The sequence below is a fragment of the Delphinapterus leucas genome, chromosome 7 (assembly GCF_059928025.1).
Source record: "Delphinapterus leucas isolate spDelLeu-1000000601 "Yukka" chromosome 7, BTC_Dleu_Yukka2, whole genome shotgun sequence".
Classification (NCBI taxonomy): Eukaryota; Metazoa; Chordata; class Mammalia; order Artiodactyla; family Monodontidae; genus Delphinapterus; species Delphinapterus leucas.
In genome coordinates, this window is record NC_143135.1 from 14,871,415 (window position 1) to 14,889,114 (window position 17,700).

Sequence of the window (17,700 nt, forward strand, 5' to 3'; positions counted from 1 at the left end):
GATGCCCCAGAGTGAAAACCCGAATTAATAAACAGTCTTTAGGTGAAAAAATTAATCATGTCACAAAAGGGGTCACCTAACATCTCTAGTAAGGTTAAACATTTGTTTACAGATCATTAACTACATAATTAATTTCCTTTTTATCAACATAAGCCCCATAAAAAAGGACAGCATCTGTCTTGTTCACTTCGATGTTCCTAACACTTAGCGTAGGACCTGGCCTGTCGTAGGGCATCAATAAATACTTGTTCATTAAATGAAGGTTTGTCCCTCCCCACTCATACCACCTGTCTTAGCCTGGATGACAGGAAAGCTGAGCCTGCCAGAAGCCTCCGGGCTTTTCTTCATCAGCAAGTGCCATCCAGGGATGCAGGAGGGAGGAGAGGGGGGCGGGGGCACGCACAGGGAGCGTTACTGAGCCGGCCACCAGCTGGTGTACAGGGCGACTGCTGGATCTTGAGGTGTCATCTTCTGAAATGTCACTGAACTGTTTGGGAGGAATAGCGAGGAAGAGGGAGGAGCCCACAGTGGTCGAAATCCCCCCACGGAGTTTTAACTCTTGACACATCCGGGTTGCCCTTGAGTGGACCCAGAGTGCCCCTGGGTGTCTCACACCTCAGCAGCCACAAAGAAGTCCAGGGCAGGTGCAAGAGGAGTGTGGCACGGGTGTGACATAAGACAATTTGGGGCTGTGCCTATGTGAAGCTGGTCGGTGTCCACGCAGAGCTGGCCACGTGGGGAGAAGCAAGTGGCTCATGGCCCCGGAGACAGGTGAGGAGGGAGAAGCCAAGGATATGAATCAGAAGGGGCTGATGCTCCAATGAGGGTGTCTCTCGCATCTCTGTACCTGCAATGCCAAGCACAGCTGGGCATTCCCTAATCGTTGAACACTTGCCTCCACTGGAAACCTTCCCTGATTCATCCTGCATCTCTATTTCCAGACCTTCTTTTCTGGGTTCAAGGGGCATTTAGAAAGAGAATCCCACTTTGAAATCTTACCGCTCCTACACTGGCAGTGCAAGGCTTGAACTCAGGTCCTCCCATGGGCTTTGCCCTGCTGAGCACCTCCTTCCTCCCAGGCATTCATCCGCTCCAACCGTAATCCCTTCCCAGGCTCCCTCCCTCAAGTCCCAAACCTCTTTTCTGCTTCTTGGGCTTTGAAGTTTAAGCTATTTAAGTGGAAACATAGATGCATATGAAAGATGTGGTGGAACCAGGGTTTTGAAACGTAACAAGTAAGATCGTACAAGGGAACGAGAGAGGTAATCGGCCACTGCTTTCACTACTTGGAGAGGTTCATGTAGTGGTCAGCAGACTCTGCTTCCCGCCTGGTCAAGGGCTATAAATCATTCTCCACTAAAGGCGGCCATTGCCGTACAAGATCTTACCAAGGCAGGACAAGGATAAACAGTAAAAGAGGATGCGTTTGGCTGGATGCAGAGGGTCTCAGGGAGATGTCTGAGCCTAGGTAGAGTTTCTCTACACCAAGGTCATGATCTGCTGTGATGCTCGATAAAAAATGCATTGCATCAGTTCAGGATGCTTTGGGCTGCAATTCACAAAGACCCCAATCCAAACGGGCTTCAACAATAAGAGCAACATTATTCATGTAACCAGAAGTACAAAGGTAGGACAGCTTTCAGGCTCAGTTGAGTCGGTGGTTTAATGACACTGTCATCAAAGACATAGCTTCCTTCTGTCTCTCTACTCTATGGTCCACCTTGTCGGCTCTGTTCTAAGACCGGCTCACCTTGCTGTCGCGAGGCAGGGCCACATACCTCGTATTCAGCAGGGGAGAGAATCTCTTCTGGTGCCGTGCAAAGCAAGTCCTTTCATTCTGTCTGGGGTGGCTTCCCCAGGGCAGAAACAGTTCCCAAGATGATGCCAAGAACGAATAGAATCAGACCAAAGAGAACCCCCCTCCCCACCCTTGCCCCGGAGCTGGGGTGGGACCCAGAAAGCCTGGTGACCTGGAGGGAAGGTAGAGGGAGCAGGGAATGGATATTGACGGACACCCAAGAAAAGCCTTGCCCGTTACAGGCTCCTGAGGTTCTCAGGGGCACACAAAGTGAGACCCACTGTGTAGGGAGGAATTCGGACTCAGGCTCTGCAGAGACTTGAGGTGACACAGACTGGACCTCACTCAAAACTGAGCCCAGTGATTATTTCCCTATTAAAAATGCAAAGTCAGCCAAATTTGATCTAACTGGGAATTAATCAACATAGCCCTTTTCTAAAATGATTGAACTGAGATGAAACCGAGTGTAAATGTAAAAGTGTTCCCTAGACCAGCCCAAGAGCCTCAGTTCTGGCCGCAACAAGTGACAGAACAGGGTGACTCTGAGAAGAGGATGTGGTCTGGTGGCCTGCGGGAAGCTGTGGGAATCTGCTGCACAGGAGGGAGTCTTAGCAGCCCGAACCCGTGATGCTGCAGTTGACGCTTAGAATCCAGCATCCAAAACAAATAAGGACTTATTTTTTTGAAAAACAGCTGCAAGGCAGTGGAAATGACACGAATTGGAAGTGAAAAGTCTCTGGAGGCTTGGTTATTGGCTGCTCATCAGTGGTGTGACCTTGAACGTCCTGCATCCTCCGTTTCTTTATTGTGAAATAGTATAATTAGCATAACTCAGATGAAATGTTAGAGGCAGGCACCACGTTGTGGAGGACAAAAAGACATGGGGTCATCGGCCATTGCTCTGTGTGTCTCCTCCCGGGGTCCAGCCTTCCTCCCCAGCCCTCCCTCTGCCTTCCAGACGCCCTGTGCTTCAAGGTCTAGCTCACGCCCTGGCTCCTCCCTGACCTCCAGGGCTCCTCTGCATGCCCCCTGCAGGTGTCCTCTGCTCTCTCCCACCTGTTATTTACACAGGCTGTCTGCCACCTGCTTCTGTACGGCAGTTCCAAACTGTCAAATATACTCTTTTTTTTTTTTTTTTGCGGTACGCGGGCCTCTCACTGCCGTGGCCTCTCCCGTTGCGGAGCACAGGCTCCGGACGCGCAGGCTCAGCGGCCATGTCTCAAGGGCCCAGCCGCTGCGGCATGTGGGATCTTCCCGGACCGGGGCACGAACCCACGTCCCCTGCATCGGCAGGCGGACTCTCAACCACTGCGCCACCAGAGAAGCCCCAAATATACTCTTATTTACTCTCCTGTTTGTGATTGTCTCCCCAACTCACCTGTACCGGCAAATAAAGAACAGAGTCTCCCACCTCTTTGTAGCTTGGCTTGTGGGAGTGAAACAAGCCTCGAAATCATGTTGCCTCTTGAGTGATAACTCAGAGGTGAAATGATCTGCCAAAAGTGACTCAAGCTCAGACGGTTGGGTCAGTACTAGAAGCCAGGCCCCTGGATGCCCAGTGACACTCTCAATGTGGTGGAGGTGCAAAGGGGGCCTGACTTTACAAATCATACAGCTCCTCCCAGGGTGCCTAGTCGAAATGTGTAATAATGACAAGCGTCTCTGAAGGGTGGGTGCTGCCTGGCAAAGGCTTGAAGGCAGAAGAAAGGTTGGGGGCCACTGGGGCAGTGGGCTTTGGGGCCAGGCTGGTCTAGGCTTCATCCTGTCACTGCCCGCACTGTCCGGTAAAGGGCAACCTTGGTCCATTGAGGTCGGAAGTGCTTTTCGGGCTCATGCGTGCCAGATGCGCTCAGCAGAGATCAGGATAGAGGTGTCTTAGCTTGGGCTGCATTATAGCCTACTGGGCAGTGTTTCCAAGCGGGGAATGAAGGGTTTTATCCTCTCTAAGCCCCTTAGGGAGTTCTGAAGGATACATGAGGCAATGCAGGGGCTGCAGCCCTCAGGGTGCCCGCAGGAAGTGGGTGCTCAGGAGAGGCTGGCTCGTGCTTCTCACCCCTTTCGCACCTTCTCATGGACTCTCCGTCCATTGTCGGGTCAATGAGGATAGTTAGGAACGCTCCCTTCATCAGGTTCCAGCCGCCTTCAGGAACGGTTGAGTACAGAGTCTCAACCAGGGAAGAATGTCCAGGAGTTGTCCTGGGGCAGTGAAATGTACAGAGCGCAAACACACTAAACCTGAACTTTGAAACAGTGTAACCACCGCCCCCCTCCAGGACTGCACACTCTTCCCAGCCTCTCAGTCACTCCTGCCACCGCGTAGAGCAGCCTTGACGCCTGGCCAGCCCCTCCAACAGCGGCAGAGCGGGGAGGGGCAGGAGGACAGCATGGAGGGCAGGCAGCTCCTTGGGGGCTCTGCTGTGGGTTGTTACCTGCCTCAAGCTGAGGGCCGTTTTGTGGGCTGCCCACCCAGTGCGCCAGCAACTCAAGCTCTAGATCTGGTCGTCCATCCTCAATTTCCTGGGGACTGGACGGGTCCTCGGCATTGCTGCCTGTTAAATAACTTTGAATCCCTCAAGTAGGAGAAATCTCAGTCCCCAGTGGAGGCAAAGATAGGAGATTCCACTCCTGTATGAGGCAGCCTTGCTCACCTAAGACTTGACAAGCAGGTGGGTCTTTGTGTAAAGAAAAGATGGACTTTCTTCCAGATGGACTCAGCCCTACCCCAGGGCACATAGCTGGGCAAGGGGTGCACAAATTGCATTTCAGCCCCCACTTGCTCCGCATCCAGACATCTTTGTGCAGTGCACAGAGCACACAGCTGAACATGGCAGCCCTAGCCACAAGTATGTATTGTGTGCTCCCTGTGAGCCGACACGGCAGGAACAAGACAAGACATAATCCCTGTGCTTGTGGAGCTCACATACTAGTGGGAGAGACTGACCACAAACAGGCCAGGCTATGGTGAAAACAATACAGTGTGAGAGAGATGCTGTAAAGCAAAGCTGGATCTGGTGATAAGGAGGGACAGGCTTGGAGGAGGGACTTAATTTAGAGCTGGTGGAGGTGAGGGTGGGTGGTTTGCGGGGAGGAGTTGGGGGCCAGGAGCCAAACCCAGAAAGAGTTCAGCCTGTTTGAGAAGCAGGTTGCTCAGTGGCTGGAAAGGGGGCAATGTCAGAAAGATGAGCAGGGCCAGGCTGGGCAAGCACTTATCGGTCACTGCAAGGAGTTTGGATGTCTTGCAAATGTCTGTGGGGCCACAGACATTTCTGAGCCATTGGGTGGAGAAGCGGAGGGGGAGGAGGAATAAGAGAGAAAGGCTAGGAGGAGAGAAAACAAAGAGGCAGGTGGCATAGATGAGAGCAGTGGAGGGAAGGCCACCGTGATAGCCCTGGGGCACAGCTGTAGGTGCACTGGGGGTGGATGCAGGGGGGATGGACGAACAGGGCTGACATCTCAGCGGGCCCTGGCATGATTCATGATGTTGGGGATTCTGCTGCGCTTGGGGGTGACATTTTGCCTTCCCAAGTCACGGTCCTCAGAGCAGAAAGGAGCCACAGCCCTCCCTCTGCCTCCCCTGAAAGCTCAGGTCATCTACGGTCATTTCTGGGGGTGGGAACAGGCAGGAGATCCTCTCATGCACTAATCAGAGTGATTTGTGTGTGCAGTTCAACGTCAAAAAGTCCACAGAGCCCGTTCAGCCCCGAGCCCTCCTCAAGTTCCCAGATATCTACGGCCCCAGGCCGGCTGTGACGGCCCCCGAGGTCATCAACTACGCTGACTACACGCTGAGGACCACAGCGGAGCCCGCTGCACCTGCCAGCCCCCAGGCCCCGAATGACAGCCGCCTCAAGAGGCAGGTCACAGAGGAGCTGTTCGTCCTTCCTCAGAATGGTAGGGCTCTTTGCCCCTCACTCTTCCGTGGGCAGTACTCAGCGAGGGGTGAAAGCATCTCTGTAGATGGTGGGCATGGCCAGCCCCAGTGTCCGTGGCATTGGACACTGGGCAAGCAGTGGGCACAGCACCTTGGAATTACAGCCCTTTAGCCCTTTATTCCCTGCATGTTCCCACATTGCATCTCCCCAAGGCCTCCAACTTTCCACTGGGAAATGGAGAGTCCCTTTCTAGACGTGGGCACCACTATAGAGAGGGGATAAAGAGCTGCGGTCAAACTACGGGCTTCAGAGTCATGGGTTTAATCTCTCCCCTTTTATATACCCATTGTGTGACCCTGGTCACGTTGCTAATCTTTTGGGGGCCTCAATTTCCTCGTATACAAAATGGGATCATACTATTACCTGCCCAGTAGGGTTGTTGTAAAGTGTAAACATAATAATGCATAGAAAGTGTTTAACTCAGAGCCTGGCCCAAGGATGTAATCAAAACATCATCAATATTATTGTTTCTATTCTCCTTCTCATCACCATCAACATGAAGAATGTCACACCTTTCTGTGTACAGCGCTACGCTGGACACTGGGGCAGATATGGAGGCAGAGACAGTGCCTAACCCAAGGGAGCATGCAGACTTTTATAAGGAGACAAAAAATCCAGCCAGGAGAATGGATCGTTACATGGTTTGGGGTTTTGTTTTGTGTGGTTGGTGAGGGAGATGGTGCAAACAGAAGCAGCGTAACTGGCTCCTAAGGCATCTTCTGGCCTGGGGCCAGCACCACGCTGGCCAGTGAACAGGTGCCCCCCCACCAACCCAGCCCAGAACCACAGTGATTATGCTGGCATTTCTTCAAGAACAAATACAGGTGGTGTTGGTGGCAGGAACGAATCCTGGTTGGCTTTTAGCCTCCAGGTTTGCCAGCTCACATTTTAAATTAAAATAAACCCATTGAGGCCTTGAGAGCTTAAGCTTGGAGGGTGGGGAACAATTTGCATGAGGACCCTTGGGAGTGGGAATCAGAAGCAGAATCCCAGGAGGGACTTCTCAAGGCTGGGATGAAGCCAGGCTTGGCCACTCTCCACCAAGGACAGCAGCGGAGTACTTCAGAGTCTGAAACTTTGAAGAATTCACAACACATCCATTTGTTTTCTCTTTCTGGTTCCTCATTCCTTTCCCCACCACAGAAGGCAACAACCAAGTTCTGATTCCACTGAAATCTAAGAGCTGTTTGGTTCAGCAAATACTGACCAGAGGCCAGGGTGTGCAGAGGGAGAGGACGCCAGATTAGACACTGTCCCCATGATGTGCACAACTCAGTCTACTCCCACCGTCAATGATTTTCATCAGCCCCTTTTAGAGCTCAGGGTCCCGATTTTCTTTTTTTTTTATTGGAGTAGAGTTGGTTTACAAGGTTGTGTTACTTCCTGCTGTACAGCACAGGAATCAGTTACACATAGACGGGGTCCTGGTTTTTGAAGATGAAGCTGCTTCTGCATTTCCCAGGGGTGCTGGGTTTGGTTTGGTCTCGGTTTGGTTTTGATTTTGAAGGCTGAAGCAGTCTGAGACCCGAGAGCTCTGGGTGCCAGGCAAGCCCCTTCTGACACTGTCCATGTGCTGCCCTTGGAAGCCACCCGGGTCCTGGGTGGGTGTTTGTTTGGCTTTACACATTGCGCTCACATCCTGGTCAACCCATTCCTTGCTTAGACACACCAGGGAGAGTCTTCACTCCTTGCAGGGACCCAATAATGAACCATTTTGGAAATTAAATACTCCTTTATATTTCTGCCCTTTAAATTAGCCCTGAAAATCAAAAAAAAAAATTAAATTCCAATTTGCTACAAGTGGAGTCTCCTCAGCTGCTGGATCCTTTCATTCTCATTATGCTTGACTAATGAGAATCTTCCAGATGTTTGGCTCCTGTCCAAGTGAGGGGCAGCGTGAGCAATATTTGTAGTTTTCAGAACTTCTGAATTAAATTCATTCATTCAGCAAGTATTTACTGAGCATACTCTAAAGTCAAATCCACTATCTCCAACCTTGCCCTCCAGTATCTACTCCTGCCTGACTAATTCTCTGACATTTATTTCCAGCCATGAACTCCTGGGGAGCAGGGATTGGGCTCTGTGAGAGAGATGGAGCTGGAGATGGGCTGGGGAATGATTTGCTTGAAACAGGATGATCAGGACCACACAGTCTGTGACAGTTTTCCCTGCTGAAAGCTCACCAGGGGCCAGGCCCTGGGCTAAGTACTTTTCTCACTTTATTTCATTTAATGCTCACAGGAACTCCAGGAAGAAGGAACCGCTATCATTCCCATTGTAAAGATGAGGAAACTGAGGTTCAAAGAAGTCAAGTAACTTGTCCAGGGTCACATAACTATTATGTAACAGCTCATGTCTGACACCAAAGCCCATGTCTTGCCCACTGGGCTGTGATGGTCCCTTGAATGGTAATGCCCGGGACCACAGACGGTCCCCTGGTGCAGCCACCATGATTTTGCACCTGGTTTGGAAGCTTTGGGTTTGGATTTGTGGCAGAGATGGAAAAGGCATGATCTGGAAAATAGGACCCCAGTGTGGGTGGGAGTAATGGCTTTACCTTCTTAACAGGTGTGGTGGAGGATGTCTGTGTCATGGAGACTTGGAACCCAGAGAAGGCTGCCAGATGGAACCAAGCTCCCAAACTTCACTACTGTCTGGACTACGACAGGCAAAAGGCTGAGCTATTTGTGACTCACCTGGAAGGTATGTTCTTAGCTGACTTTCACGGCCTTCTGTGTGCTTGTCTCCCCAGAGCATCTGTGGCTGGAGGTAGCACTGGGTGCTAGATTAGCACTCTGTAACAAACAAGACCCTGACGTGTGTGATGCTCAGACACACAGGGGTTTTTCCTCTCTCTCATATACCAGTCCAAAGTGGAGATTCCTGGTTGGTGGACATCTTTCCTCCAAATAGTGATTCAGGGACTGGGCTCCTTCCACTGAGGCCTCCTTGTCATCTGTATCTAGCAGGTGGAAGGATGGGGAGAACAGGGAGAGTGCACAACTGTTCCTTAAAAGCTGTATCCTACCTAAGGTATGCATCACGCCTGCTCACTTCCCATTGGCTGGAACTTGGTCACATGACCACTGACTGCAAAGGACGCTGGGAAATGTGGTCTAGCAGGTGCCCAGTTAAAAGAAGGAATGGGTTTTGGTGAACAGCTAGTCGTCTCTGCCATAGATGCCTTTGACATTGGACAGGGCCTGTGCTAGACACAGAGGGTATTCTGAGTGGTCAGCAAAGCTTTTGTAGTCCTAGAACCAGGTAGTATTTCCTACAGGATCAGGATGTCCCTGGTCTCCCTATCCTGACAATTCGCTTTACCATCAGCAAACAAAGCTAAGACTTTGCAAAGGAATCGGGGCTAAAAATGTACTACTCTGTGGTTCCTGGAAGCTAGAAGCTGGGGACAGGATAAATTGGACTTTTGTACTTAATTTTATTTTTTTGAGGGTGTGTTTTTCGTTTTTACTTCGTTTAAGATCTTTTTTTTTTAGTGTTTCATATACTTTCTTACATTTGGGCTTCACAGTAGTCCCATTTTACAGTTCGGAAACTGAAGTCTAGCAACGTCAGGTGACTTGTCTAAGGTCACTCCAGCTAACTGGTGCCAGGACCAGGACTAAGCCCAGTTCCCTTGAAGCTCAGTGCAGGGCTCTTTCTGTTAGGACACATGGCCTCAGTTCTTCATCTTCTCTGCCTGGGTAACGCCAGCTACCACTTCTCAAATTATCACTGAGGAACCAGTCATAAAAGCTCCACAGGTGCAAATTTCCACACGGGGAAGCCTTAAAAACACCAAAGTTCAGAATGCAAGACAGCAGTCATGAGGTGGCGGCCAAGCGATTTATATCACAGGTAGTTGTGTGGTAAATATTTAACGTAGAGAGCAAACGAATTATGGAGTCAGCAGCAAGACGGATGAAAATCGTCAGCAGTTTGTGGGCCCTGGCGCCTTGGGGAAATCTCAGAGTCACGAGGAAGAGCTCCCATTTCTAAATGTCTTACTGAAAGGCGATTCCACGAAGCCAGTGTCGTCAGCCCCGGCGGGGTCTTTCAGACGCCCAAGGTCATGATGACTAAGCCGGATTCTGCAGCTCACGGCAGGGCCCTACTTCTCCCTTCCCCTGGCCCTCAACAAGCCCTACATCTGGCTGCTTTCTCCCCGGCTGCAGCCTTGACCAGTGACCATGATGGAGGCTGTGACTGCTACATCCAGGGCAGCGTGGCCAACACGATGGGCTCCGTGGAGGCCCAGACGGCCCTGAAGAAGCGGCAGCTGCACACCACGTGGGAGGAAGGCCTCGTGCTCCCCCTGGCAGAGGGGGAGCTCCCCACAGCGACCCTGACACTGACCCTGAGGACCTGCGACCGCTTCTCTCGCCACAGTGTGGCCGGGGAGCTGCGCCTGGGCCTGGATGGGGTGTCGGTGCCTCTGGGGTCCGCCCAGTGGGGCGAGCTGAAGACTTCACTTAAGGTAGGGTTGCCTCTCCCCGGGAAAGGTAAAACCTGTTAGTGGCGCATGGGATGCAGGACTGGGCCAGTGCTCATGGAACAAACTTCGGAGAACTTCCCAGGCTAGGGGCGGGGGTCTGGAGAGGGAGGCGGGATATCAAAGTAAGGTGGAGTCTTGAATAGGGTGGAGGGCTGGAGCAGATAGCTCAGGACTGGGGATTCCTGGTGTCTAGTTTTGCTTCTAGCTTGCCGTGCACACACCCACCCCCGGCCTCGCCATCATGGAAAACATCGCATTGTGAGTGAATTGGCTCTGGTGCTAACAGTATTATCCCCATTTAAAACCATTCATGCTCCCCATGCACCTACTGTGAGCCAGGCAGTGCAGGGGAGAGGAGTGCCGGGCAGAGCCCCTCTACTCGTAGAAAGTACAGGCCTGAGGGAGAAGTTGGAACAGTTGATGATGACGATGACATCTGACGTAAGACATCTAAGAGGGGCCTGACTGAAGCGCTCAGACGGGGAGTTCTAAAAGGCCTGGTGTGCAGTGTGCTTGTGCTGGGCTTGGAAGGACTGGCCAGGGCTAGGGGGTGTTGGCTGTAGCCGGGGACGGTTCTCCCCACCCCTCTGCTGCTGCAGAAGCCATGAGTGGGAAACAAGCGTCTGCTGAGATGCCTCGCTCTTCAGAGAGAGGTTCCTTGGAGAGCAAACCATCATTCCCCACAGGCCGGGACAGTGAGGGGGGGGGCGGTCAAGGAAGATCAGGGCTGCAGGACAGCGTGTGGCTATTTAGGTCCCCAGGTCCAGGCCTCATCCAAGGCTCTGCCATGATGGTGCCTAGAGGGAAACTTCTGGATGCCCAGTCTCTCAACCAGCTGGTCAGTGCCTTATCTGGAGACTGTATAGCCTACCAAGCCTACAATAGTTACTATCTGGTCAGCAAAAGTTTGCTGACTCCCACGCTGGAGTAATAAAAATACTAACAAAGACACTAATTTTTGAGCTTTTGCCATCTATCAGTTGCTATGCTTCGAACTTTGCCAAAGTTCTGTCCCTAATGAACCGGGCGGAAGTGACACCAGGACTGTGGCATTTACAGGCAAGAGAACTGAGCCTTAGAGCAGCTCAGTGACCCGCGTGGGGTCGCCCACCTGGGACCTGGCAAGCTCGGTCTCGAGGCCAGGTCAGTCTGGTTGGAAATCCGGGGTCGTCCTCCTGCCGCTGTGGGATGTAAGTGCCCGACAATGCACGAGAAGCAGTCAGCAGGCACCTTTCCTGATGAGCTCCGAGGGAGGGGAGAGTAGGCTTTCATGCCCCACCTGCTCCACTTCTTGCTATGATATCTTCTTCGCCTTATCTTCCTCTCTTTCCCAGCCTCAGCAAATTGATAAACACTGACAGCCACTCTCAGCTGGACCCAGGCTGTTCCCGAGCACACTCTCTAATTAGTGTGTGATTTGGGACTTGTGTGGAAGCACAGCCTGGGCCCCCCGGGGAAGAGGAACCCGACGCTTTGGTTTGTTCAGCTGGTAAACCAGCTTCCTCAGGAGATGGAGGGGCTCCACCCCAGGGCTTTGGAGAGTTTGGTGCTGCTTCCCAATGGTAGAAATGCAGCCTATCTGGGCAGAAATCCCAGGCACCTAACCTGTTTCCATCCTTTCCCCTAGAAGAACAAAAGTGATTCATTCATTCCACAAATACTTTGCCCGGTTCCCACCATGTGCCAGGTACAGTGCTGGGAGCTGGGGACACAGCAGTGATGAAGACAAAAGACCTGCCCTCACGGCTCATCCATCCTAATAATCGTTACACTCATCGTAGCTGTCACTGTTCCGCAAATATACTCGCACATCCACTTGGACCGCTGGCCCGCTTGCCACGAATGTGAACAATCTCAGAGGGCAGTGTGGAGTCAGAAGTCTGAGATGGGGCTCTCGGTGTATGAGAGCCCCAGGGCCAGGCTAGGGAGCCCCTTGCCCCCACTAGCTGGAGGGCGCGGGCTGATTTGAACAAAGTGGGGGGAGCCATCAGTTGCTGTAGCCCACATGGTTTTCTTCTCTTGGTCAGAATGGGTTAAAAGAGGTGCCGGCGGTGCCCCAGTTCTCACCGGAAGACACTCAGCCAAAAGTGGCATGTGCGTCACCAGGGACCACAGAGTGACCCACTCCAAGGGCAGCTGGAAATATTCATTGAGAACCCAAGAGAAAGACGCAGGGGTGGTGGGTGCGGGAAAAAACAGAGAAAAGATGGAGAAAGAAAGCGGGTTATTTTTGTCAGCAGGTACTTTAATCAGCAGAGCCGAGGGGGCAGATGCTGTTAAAATTCTCCAGCTGTGGCACAGACAGCTGGGCTCATCTGGGGCTCTCGGCTCCCTACACAGAGTTGATGAGCCCTTCACGGGCTGATGGGCCCAGGCTTCTCTCACTTGGTCACCCTGTGGCCACAGCCCAGGCCAACAACTGTGGACCTCCAATAAGTGATCTTGAATCAGGAGGCTGGTGCCCATACCAGCTCAGCTGCCACCCCTCAGTACACATGGCTGAACTCAGTTCCTTTACTGTGAAATGAGAGGTCCGTCCACCGAGGATGCTGGAGGACCACGGGTTTAGGACTGGGGCTTTGCTATCAGACCAGACCCCCATTCAAGGCTCAGTTTTGCTACTTACTGGCTACGTGACCGCAGGCAGTGAAGTGCCCTCTCTGAGCACCAGGGTCTTATGCTTAAAATGGGAACCAGGTCAGTATCCCTCTTACTCTTGTTGTCAAGATTAAATGGGATGTCTCACCCTTCCTTCTCACAAATATGTATTGTGTGTCAGCTGTGTGCTAGGTGCTGGGGGTGGCTTTGTGGAGATGAAGGCTTGGGGGATAGATATTGTAATTGCACCCAGCACAGAGTGTGTCATGTTAGCTGTTACCCTTAAAGCCATTACCAAATTCCTGGCATCTCCCAGAATCATTCCATCACATGACTAGCCACTTAGAGCTAGTTGAATCGTTCTGGTCCTATTGAAGACATGTTTCCTGGATGAAAGATGTGACCCCGGCAGAGGGCTGGCCAGCTACTCCATCCAGCTTCACTCCCTAAACACAGACTGGCTCCCATTCACCCAGGAACAATGTTCCTACTTAATCATCTCAAGAAGTAGTAATTGTCCTTCCTTGATAACTAATGGAAATCATCAAAGCAAGGGGACAGATGCTGTCGTGTGTGCCAGGCGCTGTTCTAAGCCATTAAATAATTATTCATTTAATTTTCGCAACCCCATTGGGTGGAGATATTATTGTTCCCATTTTACAGATGAGGAAATGGAAGTTTTGGAAGGAGAAATAACTTGCCTAAGGTCACACAGCTAGTAAATGGTAAGGTTGGAACTGAGACCAGACAATCAATTCTAGAGTCTATACTCTTAGCACTACCCTTGGGCTGTGACCTGCCTCCTGTGGTGTCTCTTTCACTCGTTTTTGTCCCTCAATGGGTTTGTTGAAATTCCAAGCAAACTCTTGTAGGAATTTCAGTGGAGACGCTCTGTAAAGCTGCCGATGGGGGATGGACATGCTGGATGCTTCCCGGAGGCATCAGCACCTCCTGCAAATCAGTTACTGCCAGTGTCTCTGGTGTGGTGCCTCCCCTCACATGCCCGGCCTTTTGCTGACACGGTTGGCCATTCTGTTGACCAAGCCAGGCCCTGCTCACCATTAGCACATCGCATTATTGACTCTCTCAGCCCTGCAGGACCTGGAAGGGATTATTTTTTCAAGCAGAGTCATGTCTTACAGCAGCCCGCTGCCCCAGGGACCTGATCAGTCAATGCAGTGTTTCTCAAACTCTGTTCCCTAGAACCCTAGGGCTCTATACAGACGCCCCAGGAGCCGGGGGCGGGGGTGATGGAGGTGAGAGGGGGTCCACATCCTAAATGGCATCTCTTTGATCTGTTTTATATGTTGGATTTGAATATAAACTATTTGGAAAATCACGTTTTGTGGCAAATGAAACAAACTTGTATTAAAACACATGCTACACAGAACTCCTCTGTACCTTCCTCCCTTCTGCGAGGGTGGAGAAAGTAGTACTGATGGGTAAATGCTTTCCAGGATGCCCGTTGGATACAAGGCTAGTGTGATCCCAGCCTCAGCGATGGTGAGGGAGTCAGAAGGCATCCCTAAATGAGACTCACCTCCTGCATCCCCTCTTCTGTTTCAGGAGCCGTCTGCAGGAACGGGAGAGGTCCTTCTCTCCATCAGCTACCTCCCGGCTGCCAACCGCCTCCTACTGGTGCTGCTTAAGGCCAAGAACCTCCACGCTAATCAGTCCAAGGAGCTCCTGGGGAAGGGTGAGTGAGGTGTGAGAGGGAGCTAGGGCCCCTCCCACCGCGAGGGGGGGGTGGCACCTGGGAGGCAGTGGGCACGGGTGAGCAGGGATGTGGAACATGAGTGCGTTTGTGGAGTCGGCCTCAGCTGTGTCCTCCACCCCAAACATACAAACCAATTTGAAAGGACACACTCACTTCTCTAAATTCACATGCATTCACTCCTGGGCCAATCCCACCCATGGGGCCCAGGAATGAGCTACCTGGGGCTCCGTACATTGCAGATCCATCACGAGAAGAATCAGCCTTACCCATGGGTCATAGGAAGCCAAGGATCAGACTGTAGCCAGGGAGTGCAGTGTCTGGGCTGTAGGGAAAATTTAGGCCAGCCCTCATCAACCAGACCTGGGTGGACCCACCTTCCAGGCCGGTGTCGGGAAGCCAGGGTTCTCCCTCCCCAGTTTCAGCTAGCCACCACTCTACTCCCCACACCCACCCTAGGCTCCCCTCTCTTCCCAGCCTTTGCCAGCCTGCCATCCCCACACCAGCTGAGTGTGGGTGACAGCAGGCGGCGTGTGGGTGCACAGGCTAAGGTGGCGTCTGTGCATATACCCAAATAAACATCTCCTCAGCACTCTGGAAGCCTTGGCTTCTCCTTCTGGATACCCCAGCACAGGCCCCAAGTCTTAAGGACCAAACAGCCTCTCTTGTCAGAGCAGAAAAGCAACATTGGTCAGCCCTATGATACCTGGACCCGGAGCCAAGTGCTCAGAGCAGGATATAAATAAATAGATATTTATAGCAGCAAACAAATAAAGAATTGCCTCTGCATTCAGAACCTTTGAGCAAGAGATTTTTGGCGAATGAAATCAGAAGAGTCGGCCTGGCTGACAGATTCCTGCGCCAAAGGTCAGAATTCATTGCAATTTCCTCATCCCCTCCAGACAATACTTTGCCTCCTCCTCCGTTTTTTTTTTTAATTTTTATAGCTCCTGTCAGGACAATTACAGCTCAACACTTTATCTCTCAAATATCTCTGCTGAAATAACAAACTAACCACCTGGGGGTGATAATTATAGTAATAAATACAGAGTAACAATTATTCTCACATTGGCTTCGGAAACCCTGACTTATGAAAACACAGTCTGAGTCCTGAGCCTCATGATGTTATGAGAAAGCTTGTCTAGTGACCTGTTGGCCAGTCTCCTGGGGTGGAGAGCTCTACTGGGGGTCAAGGCAGGCTGCCCTCACCCTCCGCATGAGGTCAAGTAAAACTTGCAAAAGAACAGATGAGAAGAACTCAACCAACCAGCCAGAGACCTACTATCTTAGGAACAGACAAAAACGCCTGGACGGAGAACCGAGGGGATGAAGACATAGGGATGGCTTAGTGTTTCTGGTCTGAGTTTAAAATCAAGCTGCAGGGGCTTCCCTGGTGGCACAGTGGTTGAGAGTCCGCCTGCCGATGCAGGGGACGCGGGTTCGTGCCCCGGTCCGGGAGGATCCCACATGCCGCGGAGCGGCTGGGCCCGTGAGCCATGGCCGCTGGGCCTGCGTGTCCGGAGCCTGTGCTCCGCTACGGGAGAGGCCACAACAGTGAGGCCCGCGTACCGCAAAAACAAAAAAAAAGAAGCTGCAGGACATCCGAGCCATCATCCTGGGTCTGGTTTTAGTGTGGGACGTGAAGGCGCTCGGAAGGGCTCACGACAAACCTTAGCGTGGCCCAGTCATGGGCCGCCTGATGACCAGCCATATATATTGTGCTATGGTCTGTTCTCCACACTTGAGGCAGGAGCTTCTGCCATATCCCCATGTCTAGATCAGTGTCTGCCGTATGGTGGGCATTTAATAGCTGTTGAGTGAATACGTGGCCCATGAGGTGGGGGAGGGGTGGTAGAGAGGGTGCCTCAGTGCAGATCTTGAGCCAGAGACCCTGTCCCTCCATCCCCAAGAGGGAATATCGTCCCAGGCCCCACCATGCCCCAGAAGCTCACTCTCGGCCCTTCTCTCTGTCTCTGTCCCCCTGTCTCTCCCCAGATGTCTCTGTCAAGGTGACCTTGAAGCACCAGGCTCGGAAGCTGAAGAAGAAGCAGACGAAACGCGCCAAGCACAAGATCAACCCCGTGTGGAACGAGATGATCATGTTTGAGCTGCCGGATGACCTGCTGCGGGCCTCCAGTGTGGAGCTGGACGTGCTGGGCCAGGGCGCCGAGGGGCAGAGCTGCCCGCTTGGGCGCTGCAGCCTGGGCCTGCACGCCTCGGGCTCCGAGCGCAGCCACTGGGAGGAGATGCTGAAGAACCCGCGCCGGCAGATCGCCATGTGGCACCAGCTGCACCCGTAGCCAGCCGCCCAGGCCGCCACCCTCCTCGGGCACAGCCCGCTCCCAGCCCCACTGTCCTCTACGACCTCCTCTTGTGCCCCATTCGCATTCTGACACCAGAATGTGTGTGTGAAGACCAGGACCCTCTTCCTCTCCCATCACACTCCTGTTTCTTAAAAACAAGCAAGGCCGGGCAGGGCGGAGACGGGACATTTGGGTCAGGAGGAATGCGTTTTGTTTACCTGTGTTATTGAAGAGACGCTTATCATATACGGTCTGTGTGCAGGTTTTGCAGCGGGGGTCAGACCAGATGCAGAGAAAACTTAATCTGGGGAATAATGGATGCAAGGAATGTGGCTTTTTAAAAATAAGTGTGTCAAAAAGGATGACAGAAATGATGTATCCTGGATCATCTCATAAGAATTAGAGATTGTCAGGGCGGATGGAATCTTAGCCAGCATGAAATCGTGCTACTGACCCAAGGCACTAACTAACCCAGCAGTTCTCAAACCTTAGCGCGTGAAGAATCACCAGCAGATCCCCAGGCCCTGTTGTAGACATTCCGAATCCGTAAGCCTGGCTGAACCCCAGGAGGCTGCATTTTTAACAAACACCGAGTAGTTTGCATGCCAAGGTTGGAGCACCCCACTTGGAGAGATCCCTTTTACAACATCCCAGGCAGGGTTTCACAGTCCTCGTCAGGCCCCCAACACCCTGGGGCTGCCAGTGTCAATGCTGGACATCTCAACTGTTGGTGTAAAATTTAGGAGCCTCCGTTTTTAATGTCATCATTTGAATTCTTAATGTTTTCATCAGTGCTTTTCAGATCCTGCTCTTGGACTGAATTTTGTGCTTCCTATTGAATAATTGTATTGTTTCATCTC

The 17,700-nt window shown here is 52.0% G+C and overlaps 1 protein-coding gene across 1 annotated transcript in view; it reads left to right on the forward strand.

The window, feature by feature from the left end:
- The window catches only part of SYT13 (synaptotagmin 13), a 38,846-nt gene extending 21,894 nt beyond the window's left edge, over positions 1 to 16,952 (forward strand). The window contains exons 2-6 of the mRNA XM_022592178.2: positions 5,464 to 5,689; positions 8,299 to 8,433; positions 9,906 to 10,207; positions 14,390 to 14,519; positions 16,533 to 16,952. Coding sequence (XP_022447886.1) covers positions 5,464 to 5,689; positions 8,299 to 8,433; positions 9,906 to 10,207; positions 14,390 to 14,519; positions 16,533 to 16,837 — 1,098 coding nt within the window. The 3' untranslated portion in view covers positions 16,838 to 16,952. The remainder of the gene's footprint in view (positions 1 to 5,463; positions 5,690 to 8,298; positions 8,434 to 9,905; positions 10,208 to 14,389; positions 14,520 to 16,532) is intronic.
- The last annotated feature ends 748 nt before the right edge of the window (positions 16,953 to 17,700 follow it).